The sequence below is a fragment of the Trichophyton verrucosum genome (assembly GCF_000151505.1).
Source record: "Trichophyton verrucosum HKI 0517 chromosome Unknown contig00287_1.f1.exp, whole genome shotgun sequence".
Taxonomy (NCBI): Eukaryota; Fungi; Ascomycota; class Eurotiomycetes; order Onygenales; family Arthrodermataceae; genus Trichophyton; species Trichophyton verrucosum.
Window position 1 is genome coordinate 1 of NW_003315460.1, and position 14,595 is coordinate 14,595.

The 14,595-nt window shown below is 52.3% G+C and overlaps 5 protein-coding genes across 5 annotated transcripts; 4 read left to right on the plus strand and 1 right to left on the minus strand.

The window, feature by feature from the left end:
• Positions 1 to 664: 664 nt before the first annotated feature.
• TRV_03393 (uncharacterized protein) lies at positions 665 to 1,642 on the plus strand (the record flags this gene model as incomplete). Its single annotated transcript, XM_003022397.1, has 3 exons — positions 665 to 886; positions 971 to 1,508; positions 1,587 to 1,642. The coding sequence occupies 3 exons, from the start codon at positions 665 to 667 to the stop codon at positions 1,640 to 1,642; spliced, it is 816 nt and encodes a 271-aa protein (XP_003022443.1).
• A 254-nt stretch (positions 1,643 to 1,896) lies between these two features.
• Positions 1,897 to 6,221, plus strand: TRV_03394 (uncharacterized protein; the record flags this gene model as incomplete). The annotated part of the gene is given in 8 exon segments (XM_003022398.1): positions 1,897 to 2,170; positions 2,277 to 2,510; positions 2,581 to 3,416; positions 3,482 to 4,049; positions 4,108 to 5,119; positions 5,225 to 5,599; positions 5,782 to 6,068; positions 6,088 to 6,221. 8 exon segments carry the CDS (start codon positions 1,897 to 1,899, stop codon positions 6,219 to 6,221), a joined length of 3,720 nt encoding a protein of 1,239 aa, XP_003022444.1.
• A 1,316-nt stretch (positions 6,222 to 7,537) lies between these two features.
• On the plus strand, positions 7,538 to 10,099 carry TRV_03395 (uncharacterized protein; the record flags this gene model as incomplete). Its single annotated transcript, XM_003022399.1, has 1 exon — positions 7,538 to 10,099. One exon carries the CDS (start codon positions 7,538 to 7,540, stop codon positions 10,097 to 10,099), a length of 2,562 nt encoding a protein of 853 aa, XP_003022445.1.
• A 1,445-nt stretch (positions 10,100 to 11,544) lies between these two features.
• On the plus strand, positions 11,545 to 12,939 carry TRV_03396 (uncharacterized protein; the record flags this gene model as incomplete). The annotated part of the gene is made up of 1 exon (XM_003022400.1): positions 11,545 to 12,939. One exon carries the CDS (start codon positions 11,545 to 11,547, stop codon positions 12,937 to 12,939), a length of 1,395 nt encoding a protein of 464 aa, XP_003022446.1.
• Positions 12,940 to 13,539: 600 nt separating this feature from the next.
• Positions 13,540 to 14,241, minus strand: TRV_03397 (uncharacterized protein; the record flags this gene model as incomplete). Its single annotated transcript, XM_003022401.1, has 4 exons — positions 13,540 to 13,572; positions 13,623 to 13,709; positions 13,848 to 14,035; positions 14,175 to 14,241. 4 exons carry the CDS (start codon positions 14,239 to 14,241, stop codon positions 13,540 to 13,542), a joined length of 375 nt encoding a protein of 124 aa, XP_003022447.1.
• Between the last annotated feature and the right edge of the window lie 354 nt (positions 14,242 to 14,595).

Here is a 14,595-nt window from a genome sequence, read left to right on the forward strand (position 1 = left end):
TTCCAGACTGAGGTGAAAAAGTACGGAGTAAACAGCTAGGGGGGTCGTTGGAGCGGATCCACTGCTCACCCTCCTAAGTTGATCTCTGTTCTTGATATATGATCTTCTATTTTTAATATCGAGAGTTAGCTCAAGGTCAAAGTCAATACGAAGGGTACAGGGTCGCCTTCCAAGAATGGCGAGGTTAAACGGCACAGGACTGTACCATTCCGCACCAGATGCTCAAAATAGTGCATAGCTCCAATCGCGAGCACATCGTGACGGGCAGTCTCGGCATGATTCCAGATGGCAGTGTCGTAGCTCAGCTGCAAAAGGAAAAAATTTTCAGCCTTGACAGCTCCGTTGAAAGTGCAGATAAACTGTCCTCAACATTCCTCTTTGATTTCCGTTTTGATTCTGCAATTCAATAAACCCTCCCCATACCCTTCTTCCCTACACCCGGTGTCCGTGACTAGTACCTCCGTACCCCATCGAGGATCTGACTTGGATCTGTAACAGGGCAGCCCACTCCACTGACCTAGAGGGAAAAGAAGAAAAGGTGCCCCAGTCAATGTCGTCTTAGTTCGTGCGAGGTTTATAATATATTCTCCGAGATCTTTCTCTTCTACCTCTTCTGCTCATATCTGAGCAATTCCTGGTTTTCTGGTATAAACATCCGGGCAACATGGCGTCGAACGACATCCTCTGTGCCTCGGTGGAAGACCGGACATTTGGTCCATGGGCTCAGCAATGCCGTGGAGCATTTGATTTCACTCTCCTCTTTGAGGAGAGCATCCTCACATTGGTACCGTTATGCATTATGATCCTGCTTGCCCCGTTCCGAATTGCATATCTTTTCAAGAAAAAGCGGAAAGTCGAGGACACTCCCTTGGTTCATATGAAAATTGTAAGTGCTTTTCATATTGTTATCCTGCTGCGAGCTGGGTATTTCAATTCGGACGGTATACTGACGGACGATCGCCTGCTATAGACGTCTCTCGCAGCATATTGTGGATTGCAGCTTTTGCTTGTAATTCTTTGGACCCGTCCCGATGTCACTAGAACTCAGCTCTCAATCGCAGTCAATGTCTTGACGCTCGTTGGTTCCATTCTATTCATCCTCCTCTCGTACGCGGAACACTTGTACACGACAACGCCGTCTTTGATGCTCAACGTATTCATCTTCTTCACACTTATTTTTGACGTTGCTCGAGCAAGGACTCTATGGCTGCGAGATGCTAATGGAACCGGCGAAATCATTGCCTGGGGCTTCACGGCCACGGTTGCTTTGAAATTTGTCATCTTGATCCTGGAAGTTACCGAGAAGCGATTTATGCTCAAGCCTGAGTACAAATCCTATCCTCCGGAAGCCACTGCTGGTATCTTCAACCGAAGTTTCTTCGTCTGGCTGAACGCTCTTTTCTGGGAGGGATTCTCCAAGCTGCTCTTCGTAGAAGATCTATACGAGCTCGACAAACATCTGCTCTCAGAGCGCATTCATCAGCGCATGAATGACGCATGGGAAAAAGGTACGCTTTAGCACCTTGCAATTTGCCGCTGGGTATCTCATGCTTTGTTGTTGCTAACATTTCATCGCTCCTTTGTAGTCAAATCTAAGACGCCAAACTCGTTGCTCATGGTGACTTTCAAGACGCTCAAATGACCGATCTTGTCCATTGCATTCCCACGTCTCTGCCTGATCGGCTTCCTCTTTGCCCAGCCGTTCCTGTTGAACAAGGCGATTCTGCTTGCCTCCGAGCCGATTACCGACGACACGACAAACCAAGGATACGGACTTATTTTCGCTTATGTCATAGTATACGTCGGCCTGGCTGTAAGTATTATTAACCGACCCCTTTTGCCCTTGTACCGGTAGCATTTGGAATCTTCGGCTAAACTCTGGGTTCAAAGGTTACCATGGGCCAATACCAGCATTTGACTTACCGAGCCATTACCATGGTTCGCGGTGGGTTGATCTCCATGCTGTACCGGAAGGCAACGGACATCAACATCCAGGACGTCGACCCAGCCTCTTCCATGACCCTCATGAGTGCTGATATTGAACGTATCGTCCAAGGATGGCAAATGATGCACGAACTGTGGGCTGCCGCCGCCGAAGTGGGTATCGCCATCTTCCTCCTCCAGAAGCAGCTCGGAGTCGCCTGTGTTGTTCCAATCGCCGTGTCAATTCGTACGTATTTGCCTTGAACAGCTTCCCTGATGAGGCTCTCCCATCCCCTGGTGCGACACCCCTGAGTGGAGTTCAGTTCCAACGTGCTAACGTTTTGACGCTATAGTTTCACTCTTCGGCTCGGTGATTGCAATGAACTTCGTCATGGCTCACCAGGCTTCCTGGTTAGAGGCCATCGAGAGGCGTATCTCTGCGACCAGCGTGATGCTGAGTTCAATGAAGGGGGTGAAGATGTGCGGTTTGAAGGAAGTTCTCCTGACGAATCTCCACAATCTGAGACTTGAAGAGTTGAACATCTCCAAGAAGTTCCGTAAGCTTCTGATCTGGAATATGGGTTTCGGTAAGCAGTCCAGTTCGAGATGGATTTTCGCTATGTGGCTGGCAGGCTGGCTAACGACGAATCACTGTAGCATTTGTGTCTCAAATCTTTGGTCCGATCATCACTTTTGCCGTGTTTGCTGCTATCAACAAGAATGGAGGCGGCAACGCCATTCTGGACATCAGCCGTGTGTTCACCTCCCTGTCTCTCTTTGCGCTGCTGTCGGAGCCCCTGCAGGCCTTGATTATGTCCCTGGTGACATTCCTGGGCTCCGTCGGATGCTTCACCCGTATTCAGGAGTTCCTTGACAAGCCATCCCGCGTTGATTCTAGACGCCAGCCAGAGCAGCGGATTACCAACCTATTCAACCTTAGCCAGCAGACCCTGGCTCTCTCCGATAAAGACGCCTCCAAGAACGGCGAGAAGATCAACCGCAGCTCCGCCAGTCCAACCATCAGGTCAACAAAGTCCGGCGGTTCCTTCCCACTCAAGGGATTGACCCATTCCAACCCAGAAGTCGACGCTGTTGCTATCCGCGATGGCTGCTTTGCATGGGAGAACGAGAAGGGCGCCGTCCTCAAGTCCATCAACATCAACATTCCTCGTTCCAAGACTACTGTCATCGTCGGTCCCGTTGGCTGCGGCAAGTCGACTCTGCTCAAGGCTATCCTTGGTGAAGTCGTCTGTCTCGGCGGCGTGGTTGAGATTGCCTCCAGGAACATTGCCTTCTGCGACCAGACTGCCTGGCACATGAACGAGTCTATCAAGGACAGCATTGTCTCTGTGCTGGACTTTGATGAGAAATGGTATGCCACTGTTGTCCGCGCCTGTGGTCTGGCGCAGGATCTTCGCCAGCTCCCTCGCGGTGACCAGACCATCGTGGGCAGCAAGGGTATCGCCCTGAGTGGTGGCCAGAGCCAGCGTATTGTAAGTTCTCTTCCCCGTCCTCACACACAAGTTCGTCCATGGACACTGTTTTAACCAGACCATAGGCCCTCGCCCGTGCCATCTATGCTCAAAAGGACGTCCTTATCCTCGACGATGTTCTCAGTGGAATCGACGCTGCAACTGAAAATCACATCTTCCACAGCCTTCTCGGAGAAGAGGGACTGCTTCGTCGACTCGGGACCACCGTCATCATCACCTCGTCTTCGCGTAAGTTGAAACCCGATGCCGTAACAATAGGCGAGATTATTCTGGCTAATAATAACCGTGCAGCCAAACGTATTCCTTATGCCGACCATATCATTGCCCTCAGCTCAGATGGCCGTGTCGACGAGCAAGGTAAATTCGAGGAGCTCAACGTATCCGGCGGATATGTCTCGAGTTTCAACCTTCCCTCGCCCGACTGGCTGTTCAAGCCTGAACCAGAACGACCCCTCCCTGCTCCGGCTGTTATCGATGAGACTCCCCAGACGTCGGACGAGCTCGAGGCTGCGGCTAACCGACGAATGGGCGACATGGCCATCTACCTGTACTATGCCCGGTCGATTGGCTGGCCAACCACCATCGTCTTCATGTTCTTCATCAGCGCTTTCGTCTTCTGCATTTCCTTCCCTAGTAAGTCTTCTTCCTGTTATTCTTTCTCCGTGAGACGGATGCGTGCTAACGGCAGTAGCTATCTGGTTGAAATGGTGGGCTGCGTCCAACATCGAGGCTCCATACGAAAAGCTCGGCTACTACCTGGGTATCTATGTCATGCTTGGTGTTCTTGCCATCATCTCTCTCATACTCGGGTCATGGCAAATGATCATCACCATGGTTCCAAAATCCGGCGAGGCCTTCCATTTTACCCTGCTCAAGACTGTCCTGTCTGCTCCTCTGTCATTCTTCTCGACCACCGACCAAGGTGTGACCATGAACCGATTCTCTCAGGATCTTCAGCTCATCGATATGGAGCTCCCCGTCGCTGCACTTAACACCTTTGCAACCTTTGTTCTGTGTTTCGCCCAGATGGTGATCATTGGCGTCGCTTCGGTGTATGCTGCCATTGCTTTCCCACTTATCATCGGTACTCTGTACATGATCCAGAAGTACTACCTTCGTACATCTCGCCAGCTCCGGTTCATGGACCTTGAGGCCAAGGCACCGCTATACTCTCAGTTCACCGAGTGTCTCAACGGTCTGGCCACCATCCGTGCCTTTGGATGGCAGGAAGCCCTTGAGAAGAAGAACCGCAAGCTGCTCGACCGTTCCCAGAAGCCCTTCTACCTCCTTTTCTCCGCCCAGCGATGGCTGACTTTGGTCCTCGATATGGTTGTTGCCGGTATTGCCGTGCTGTTGATCGTCCTGGTCATCAAACTCCGAGGCACTATTAGCGGTGGATATGCTGGTGTTGCTCTGCTTAATGTTATCCAGTTCAGTCAGTCGATCAAGCTGCTCATCACCTTCTGGACCACTCTCGAGACGCACATTGGAGCCATTGCTCGCATCAAAGTGTTCAACGAGACTGCCCAACCTGAGGATAAGGAGGGCGAAAACACTCAACCACCAGACAACTGGCCTGCTCAGGGAGGCATTGAGTTTAAGTCTGTCTCCGCTGAGTACCGGCCGGGCGAACCCATCCTAAAGAATGTGACCCTTACCGTCGCCCCGGGAGAGAAATTGGGCATCTGTGGACGAACTGGAAGGTTAGTTTAATTTCCCTTTTATGCGTGTGTGTGGTATTGCGCAGTATCATTCCCTTTGCCCGTCCCGCAGCGGAGACTAACCATGAGCTTATTTCAACCAAACAGTGGAAAGAGTTCTCTCATCCTAACGATATTCCGCATGCTCGAGTTGAGCGGCGGCAGCATCTCGATCGACGGCATTGATCTCAGCACTCTGCCTCGCTCCGAGATCCGGTCCCGTATCACTGGTGTATCCCAGGACGCCCTCATCCTAAAGGGCTCACTGCGCCTCAATATCGATCCAACTGGCGTCCTCGGTGACGACGCAATGATCTCAGCCCTGAAGAGTGTCCAGCTATGGAACATTGTCAACGAGAAGGGCGGCCTTGACGTTGACATTGACGAGATCCATCTCTCGCATGGCCAGAAGCAACTTCTCTGCCTTGCCCGAGCGATCCTTCGACCCAGCACAATCCTTATTCTCGACGAAGCCACAAGCAAGTATGTATTATTCTTTCCTTTCCCCGTCCTTTGTGTTCAAGTATAAATAAAAGAAGATCATCAAAAGCGGGACCGACTCGGAACGGCCGAACCTTCACCTCGGTCCCCGATGTTCTCTTTTTCATATGATAGCTACTAAATGATTATACGGGACTCCCGACTAACAAACTTGTTTCTTGTAGCGTCGACAACAAGACCGATGAGATCATGCAGCGAGTCATTCGAGAGAAGCTGTCGTCTCGCACCATCATTGCAGTCGCCCACAAGCTGGACACCATCCTCGACTTTGACCGGGTAGCCCTGCTGGACGGCGGCGAGCTGCTCGAGTATGACGACCCATATACCCTGCTGTCTACCGACTCATCTTTCAGCCGCCTGTACGCCAGCACCATGGCCGAGACGCCCGAGGATGTGGAAGTCATCAGTGTCTCGGACGAAATGATCAGCACACCGGGTACTGGACGCAACAGTACGCCGGGACGCAACAGCACATAATCGCCCTTCTTCTTCTTCTCCTCCTCCTACGTCTACTCTTCTTCTCTTCTCTTCTTCTTCTTTTTCTTTTCACCATCATTTTGACGTTCATTTCTTAAAAATATCTTCCTTGGGTATATATACATAGATCGCCATGGCCCTGATCTAAGTAGCAAGGAGCTACTCCGTACTGCTTGTCAGCTTTTACATATTTTGTTCACTTCTCTTCTGCTTGACCTGGCGTTTGGCGGGTATCATTGGTTGGCTGGCTATCATATTCCTTCTTCTTTTTTACTCTTTCTACATACCTGCTTCCTCCTGCCTTTACTCTCCTACAGAGACAATTCTGTTTATTGTCTAATAAATTGGCATATACTTCGTCTCTACCTATACATAACTCGTTACCTTTTTAACTGTCTAATAAATTGACATCACCTTTTTATACATCTACCAACATGTTGCAACCCTCGTAATCCTCATGATCATCTCGTAACTCCCGTCGCCGACCACCATCTTCTCGCCCTTCACGATCGTCTCTCCAACTCCAACTTTAAACTTCTCGTAAACTCGTAAATTAAACTTTTCGCTTCTTCTTTCTTTTCTTCTAGAAGCATCACGTGCAACCGCGTGCTTGACAGGGCCGAAAACTCCAGCCAATCACAGCCAGCTGCGTTCCCGCTCTTCCGACCAATAGGGGCGCTTCATCCCCTTCCGTCCCGCTTACTCAGCGTCGTTGCCCCACCCACCTTGCCTATTCGGTTAAAGCCGGTCTGGGGTACTGGCCAATCAGAGCCACCACAATTCCCAGAGCCGTGGAAGCGAAAAGGGCGAAAAGTGGGTCCCCCATGGCTCGCCCTCGTCCTTTTTTCCGACTCTCTCGACTCTTCCTTTTTGACTTCTTTCTTTTTGACGTCCCTCCCAGGGTTCTTCCTCTCTCACTTGACTGACCTTATCTGCACATCCTGACGTCGTCCCCTCGACGCATCGCTGGGCCAATATCCCTCATACGAGACGCTTATGCTATCCCCCGTACGCCGGGGGCCCATCTCAGGACGACGCGGGTGTTTCAGGCCGCCGTTGGAACACTCTTGACACTGGCTGCAAGACGTTAATCTGTCTGATACAGATATTTACCCGGGGTGGAGACAGATTCAGATCTCGCATTTGAACAACTGCTTCTTTTTCTGTCACGCAATATTATTGCATTGTACCGCATTCCATCGCATCGTCTCGACCAGCTGCAAAGGCGCATCATCTGGAATCGACAATATCATCGACATCGACATCGACACCGACACCGACGTTGACACGCAGGATCGCAGTCGGCCGAACTCACGGTTGAGAATGGCCGTGTTGGCAAGCCCGAAGGGTATCTGAGGATTTACACCGCATACACAACTACCGAAACCGCAATAAATTTATTTTATATCGGCTCATAATATCTACGCCATACGCTCTAACGCCATGACGGCGACACCAGGCACGACAAAGGCACGCAAACCAAGCACAAAGGGCGAAGGCTCGTCTGTTGTACCTCGGAAACGGCGCCGTCGGGCGGTGGGCAGCGGTGCGGCAGACGACTGCTTCACCTGCGCAAGCAGACAGGTGCGATGCGACAGACGGCGGCCCTACTGCACTCCATGCCTTGATATGGGACGGCAGTGCTCGGGATACAAGACGACGTTGACCTGGGGCATCGGCGTGGCCAGCAGAGGGAAGCTCAGGGGTCTGTCTCTGCCGATATCAGGCGCAAAGAAGGTTACCCAGTCGACCGAGCCTCGGAGTGTACCTACCCAACCTGCAGAGGCGAAAGCAGCGGAAAAGAGTCGGCCAGTCCAGAAGGAGACTGAGCCAGCGCCGACACAGACGCCGACGCCGAATTCGCCGTGGTCAGCAATAAACTTGACTCCTCCGCGAAGCACCAGCAGCAGCGGCAGCAACAGCAGCATCACCGGAAGCGTCGCCGGAAGCATAAGCATGACCGGCAGCGCCACCACGAGTGAGCCCACATATGCGAACCTAGCTGCATATAATTCGACCTACAGCCCCATCGACGCGTGCGGCCTACCGCTCTACCGGGCCGTACCTGAGCCACTCAACATCAACACCAGCACCAGCACCAGCACCAGCATCAGCATCAGTACCACCAACACCCACGGCACCAGTGGTACCAGCAGTACCAGCACCTACGTAGAGCTAGGGTCTCCCTATGGCTCTCCGTACAGTGCTACAACCACTCACTTCAGTCCGCTGGAGGTGTATTCCACGCCAGTGACGCAGAAGCGGCATATTGAAGAAGAGCTCGACGAATCAGAGACAGCAGTATCGTCTGACGTGCCGATATATAATGCTAATACTAATAATACCTACCATTACCAGCCATACCCAACCGCGAGCTTTTCGCTGAGCCAACCGTTCTCGACAACATGGATAGGCCGCAACCCGCGCATGCGGTACCTGATCGGGTACTATACGGAGGTCATAGCGCCTGTGATAGTGACGTTTGACAGCCCGAACAACCCATTCAGGCTGTACCTGCTCGAGCTCGCCAAGGACAGCGAGGCACTGCAGCATGCCATCGCAGCACTGTCACTGAGTAACTTGCGTCAGCGGCGGCGCAACTGGGGCCTGCTGTCGACGGGGAAGACAGACCCTTCTAGAAGATCGCTGCAGGCCCACTGCCGGATGACGGAGCGAGCCTTTGAAGAGGCGTTTGGAGTGACGACGCCGGAGGAGCAGCTTCGAGAAGAGTCATACCACAAGGGGATGGCCATACGGTCTATCAACGCCCAACTGGCAGACCCTGTGCAGAGACGGACGGACTCGGTGTTTGCCACGCTGCTGATGCTCTGCCTCTTCCACATGTGTGATACGGGGCTCGCTTCGTTCCGGAGCCAGTTTGCGGGCGTGAAGAAGCTGTTTATGATACGGGGCGCCGGCCGAGACCGAGGGAGCCAGGACTCGGATGTGATGAAGTGGTTTATGCGGATGTTCACCTGGTTTGACACGATGACTGCCACCATCAACGACCGGGACAGCCAGATGAACGGCTGTCTGTTGGAGGTGACTACCTCGGGACAAGACGAGTGGGCGCTGGAGAACCTGGCTGGCTGTGATCCACGCCTATTCCGGGCCGTTGCTCAGTTGGGCCGACTCAACCAGCTCAGCCAGGCCAAGCCGGTAGACAACAGCACTGCTCGGATGGAGCGCCCCGTCCCGACGGCTGCTATCCCTCAGAGCCTAACCCACTATCCGCTACCCACTACTTCGGCTACTAGAAGTACTAATACTGCTAATACCAGCACTCCCCCCCTGGTTGACATGCCAGCCATCCCCGTAAGCCAGCTTGACCCACGCACCGAGTTCTGGCGAGAATGGCACGTCGTCCGGCAGAAACTCGAGAGCTGGCGTCTTCCGGACCTACCGGGCGCCCACGCCCACGCCCACAATCACAATCTCACCCATAGCCCGGCCCCATCCCTTGCATCTACCATCTCGACAGCAACAACATCGACAACATCGACACCCACCTCTACATCTCTCTTTACCGCTCCGCTTCCGGCATCCCCCTTATCGCACGTCAACCCAGCCAACCTGCCCGAGATCTCCAACATTTCCGAGTCCTTCCGGTACTCTGCCTTGCTGTATCTAGAGCGCCTGGCCCACCCGACCACGCCCTCACGCCATCCTCGCTTCCAGACACTAGTCAGCGCGGCCCTGCACTATATACAAGCCGTCAAGTCGGACGTTTTCCTGCTGTGGCCGCTGTTTGTGGTAGGCAGCGAGTGCATGGGCGAGGCCGAGAGGGCCATCATCCGCGAGCGGTGCTGCGACATCCAGCGGGACTCTGGCTTTGTGAACAACCTTTCCTGTCTGCAGCTGCTGGAGCGTATCTGGCAGGAAGAGGATCCGAACGAGAGTGGCTCAGGGGCGCCTCCTTCAGGGGAACTGCTGGGGGGCGCGGCCTTTCGGTGGCGACGCATCATCGACTCGCAACGTCTTACTGATGAGTACATTGTCGTATAGCTATTGTCTACTACTAGTTATCTGCCATCTACCACAATCTAAATCTTCATCTCGTTCATCTCGTTCATCTATCTGTCTGCCCTCTTCCATCCTCCCCGTCTATCTATCCATCACCCCTTAAAGAGCAAGTAAAGGCGAGCCCGGGCCGCAGTTCATGTACCATGACGTAAGCACTCACGTGGCGACAGGGTTAGTAATCGTAACTTTAGTAAGCAGAACTATAGAACTTGCAAGGATCGAAGAAAAGACGAAGAAGAAGAAGACGAGAAGAAGATGGTAGACAGTGGTAGAGGGTGGTAGAGGATGCCAGACGAGCCGCAGCAGAGAGAGTCGATACGAGATTTGTCACTACTTGCTTATTTACCTCCCTCTTCACCGTCTTCTTCGCTCTCGTTCTACATCATCATCGTCTCTGCTTCATGCCCAACTGCTGCCTTGCTGTAACCTTGCTCTTTAAATACTCTGTTACGGAGTACTTTGGCGTCTTTACAGCAGTTCGTCTTACGCCCGGTTACTCGTCTCTCTTCTCTTCTCTTCTCCTGCTGTAGATATAAATATATAGAATGTAAATATATATATATATATATATCTATACGAACAGCGACCGTCGATGACTCTTTCGATGACTCCTTCGCGTCCATCTTTTTTGCTGCCTCCTTTTCGTCTCCTGTGCCCGTATCCACCGTACCGTAACTTACGCCCTGCCACGCCCAGCCTTGCGCCTCGTCCCGTCCCGTAATTACCCAATCTTACCACCTAAAAAAACTCTTCAAAAACTTCTTTTTTCGCACAAAAAAGGAAAATCAAGGAAGGCGAAAAAACTTCTTCTTCTTCTTCTTCTCCTGCTCCTGCTGAGGACAAACAGAAGACACCAGACACAGTCGCAGACAGACAGACAGACAGACAGACACAGACGGACAGGATAGACCGGAGTTGTTCTTTTTTTTTTTTGCTTCATTCTATTCTCCTTTTTTCCCTTGCTATTCGGTTCTCCTGTTTTCTTCCTCGCTGGTCACCGAGACCGGACAGACAGCACAGTCACCGCAAGGCAACCAGCAAAGAAGACGAGAAGGCCTCCAGGACTCGCTGGAGACGCAGAGACGCAGAGACCAGACGCTCGCTGACAAGAAAGACGACCACGCCGTTCCCGCAGACTGAGAGAAGATATCTGGCCTGGATATCGTCTCTCGTCTCGCCCTGCTCGCTGCCTGCACAAAGCCCATGAGCTGCTCCTGCACTGCGCAAATGCTCCCACAGCACCTCCACCACCACCGCCGCGACCTCTGCCTCCTCCCCCCGATAGACCGGTGACTCTGCTGCTTTCTCGCCTGTCAGCCTCTCTGCCTACGGACGCTTCTCTTGCCTGCTCTCGCTCTGTATAACTGGGACAAACGTTCCAACGACTCCACGAACTGCCGACGTTTTGACTGGGTGATGCTCTCATAATGTACCACTATCCCAGCCCCCCGTCCGGGTGGTCTGCGTACGACGGCTACACCCCCCCGTCGCCTCACTACTCCTCCTACTACGGGCCCCCGCCGCCCTCAGCTTCGGCCTCTGCCTCTGCTCAGGCTGCCCAGGCTGCCGCCGCCGCCGCCGCTGCTGCCTTCGCGACCGGCTCCCCCCATGCCACCCCCCGGTCAAAGAAACACGCCTACCGGGCCAGCTTCTCAGCCGGATACAGCCAGCAGACGCCGCAGCAGAACTACCAGTACTCGTGGCAGCCCCCTTACGACCGGCCGGAGTACTTTTCCACTCCTCGCAAGCAGCACTCGCAGCCGCACCACGATCATGTAAGTCCCGATTATTATTATTATCATCACAGTCATCATGGCTACGGGAAACAGACCCAGCACTCTCCAAACCACCACCAGAGACCAAAACATAGACGGAAGATGTCCGTCCCGGACAACGTGTCCGATGACGGCTCCATACCCGGTCTAGATGAGTACGACGGTTACTACTACCAGCAGCCTCGCAGACGGCCTTCTGCTACCACCTACTACACTCGCAGACGCGCCTCGACTAACCACTACCACTATCCCCAGACAAGCTCTGCCGCTGCCGCTGCTGCTGCTGCCTACGACGACCCCCTAGACACCCCCAAACGCTCTCGCGCTCGTCGTGCTTCCACCTTCACCCGCCCAACTCACTCTTCTGCCCACGACCCTTACTCCCAGAGCCACAGCGCCTCCAAGCCCAAACCTTCTGCCTACCACTCTGCCTCCCACAGCCATCACGCCCAGCCTGCCCCGCCAAAGTCGCCCCCGCGGGCCACCGAGGCAGACGCCATCCACCACAACATCCCGCCAGGCTACAGCATCAAGAACTGGAATCCCAAGGAGGCCCCCATCCTGCTTCTCGGCTCGGTCTTTGACGCAAACTCCCTGGGCAAATGGATCTACGACTGGACTGCCTTCCACCACGGCGCCACCGCCCCCATGGCCGACGTCGCTGGTGATCTCTGGCTGCTCCTCATCAAGCTCGCGGGGAAGGTCAAGCGTGCCGACGAGTGTGCCCCGCTCATCCGATCCACCGAGGCCCGCGAGATGGTCGAAGACTTTCTCGAGTCTGGCGAGCGGCTCTGGGCTCGCTTCAAACGACTGCTCAAGGCCTGCGAGCACTTCATGTGGAAGGCCGCTAAGCGTGAACACGCCGCTCGTGGAGGCTCTCCTGCCACCATCACTATGGGCCGTAATGCCGGATGCGAGTTTGTGGATTCCATCTTCGGTCGCGACAGAGAGCTCGAGAACACCGAGAAGCTCATGAACAGCGTCAGACTCTGGAACATGCGCTTCGATGCCAACTGTGGTGAACTCTTGCGGGAGGTCTCAAAGTAAACAAAACAATAATACCCCAAAAACAAACAGAAACACAAAAAGCTATACAAAACGACCAAACCACACATACACACCACAGTTCTACCAAACACTACTATCTTATACTACGCTTTTACCAACATTTACATCTACTATTACAGGATTTCCTTTTGAGATACCCTTACTTACTGGATTGCGTTGCGTTCTGGACGGCATTTGCATGGATGCATTTACATGGACGCGGATCGGACTTTTTCTCCTCCATTATTTTACTATAACCAACCTAACAATGGCCAAAATCTCCCCCCAAGGCCCAAATAAAAAGCTTCGAAAAACACCGAAAAAAATCCCTCCCACACTACCAAAACGAACAAAAACCAAAAACCCAAAAAAAACTACAACCACGACCTGCTTCTTTCTTGGATGCCGTTTGCGTGTTGCGTTTTTAACTTACTGATTTGCATGGCTATAAGATACATTTCATCGCCTCCACAGGCACAAAAGACATACCCTCTTCCTATACCCAATACCCAAACCCCTTTTTTTCAACACCAATACCCGCCTCTAATCCACCATCATCTATCTACCGACCTACTTACACGGTTCTGGCGCTCGCGAGTTTTAACGGGATATATCCTCTTGCTCTGCTCTGCTCTGCTTACTACTGCTTAGTACTTAACTGCTTATTGCTACTGCTTACTTACTTCTGCCTTCAGGTCTGTCTGTCTGGCGTTCTCATTTTCTTGCGTCTTTTTCCTTTTGTGTGTTTTTTCTTCCTGTTTTCCACTCGTCTAATTCTTACTGTCGTTTCTGGCTTCAGTTGGAGTGGGTTGGTCGGGGGTTGGTTCTGGTTTCAGGCAGGCTGGTCTTGTTTGGTTCGGATACCCATTCCATATATACGCCTTCCTCTCTATCTGTCTACCGCTTACATCGTCCGTCTTGCTTTTTCTTTGTTTCCTTTCCTTGCCTCTTCCAATCTTGTCTTTGATACATTGTCTTGCTTTACCGCTGCTGCTGCTGCTTCTGTCCTTACTGCTCGCTATCTTTACTGTCTGTCGTCTACTGTCTAGTTTCTTGATCTTTTCTTCTTCTCCTTGACTGATTTGAGATACCACTTCTGTTATCGTTCAAGCCTTTTCTATTTCTCTTCTATCTATGTCTACTTTCCTAATCTATTTTACCATTTACCTACCTAGTATAACCGCCTACCTCTACTACCTACCATCCCCCGACCTCCCTATCTATCCTTCGCCTACCTACCAACACCTTAACTCCTAACTCCCAGCCCGTAAACCCGCTTGCTTCCCTTTCTCCCTTGTACATAAACAAGCCCTTTAATAGAAAATCATAAACATTGTAATACCTTTAAAAACCACTGTCCTCCCACCTTAGCTCCGTGCCCATGAAATTAAACATCCATACAGCACAGTAAGTATCTGCAGCGCCATGCAGCCCAAGTCACGAACCGGAGATTCCTCTCAGACATACATCTGTTCGCAGATTAAGCAGGCTGCGGGCACGGGCATGGGTTGATAGGCTGGCTGGCTCGCTGCTATCTATAGTACCTAGGTATATAAGATGGCTGATATAGAACCTAGACCTAGAACGTTGCAGCGCAGCACATCATTATCACATATATAAGACATCAATTAATTAACTATCAAACTAGTTAGTAGT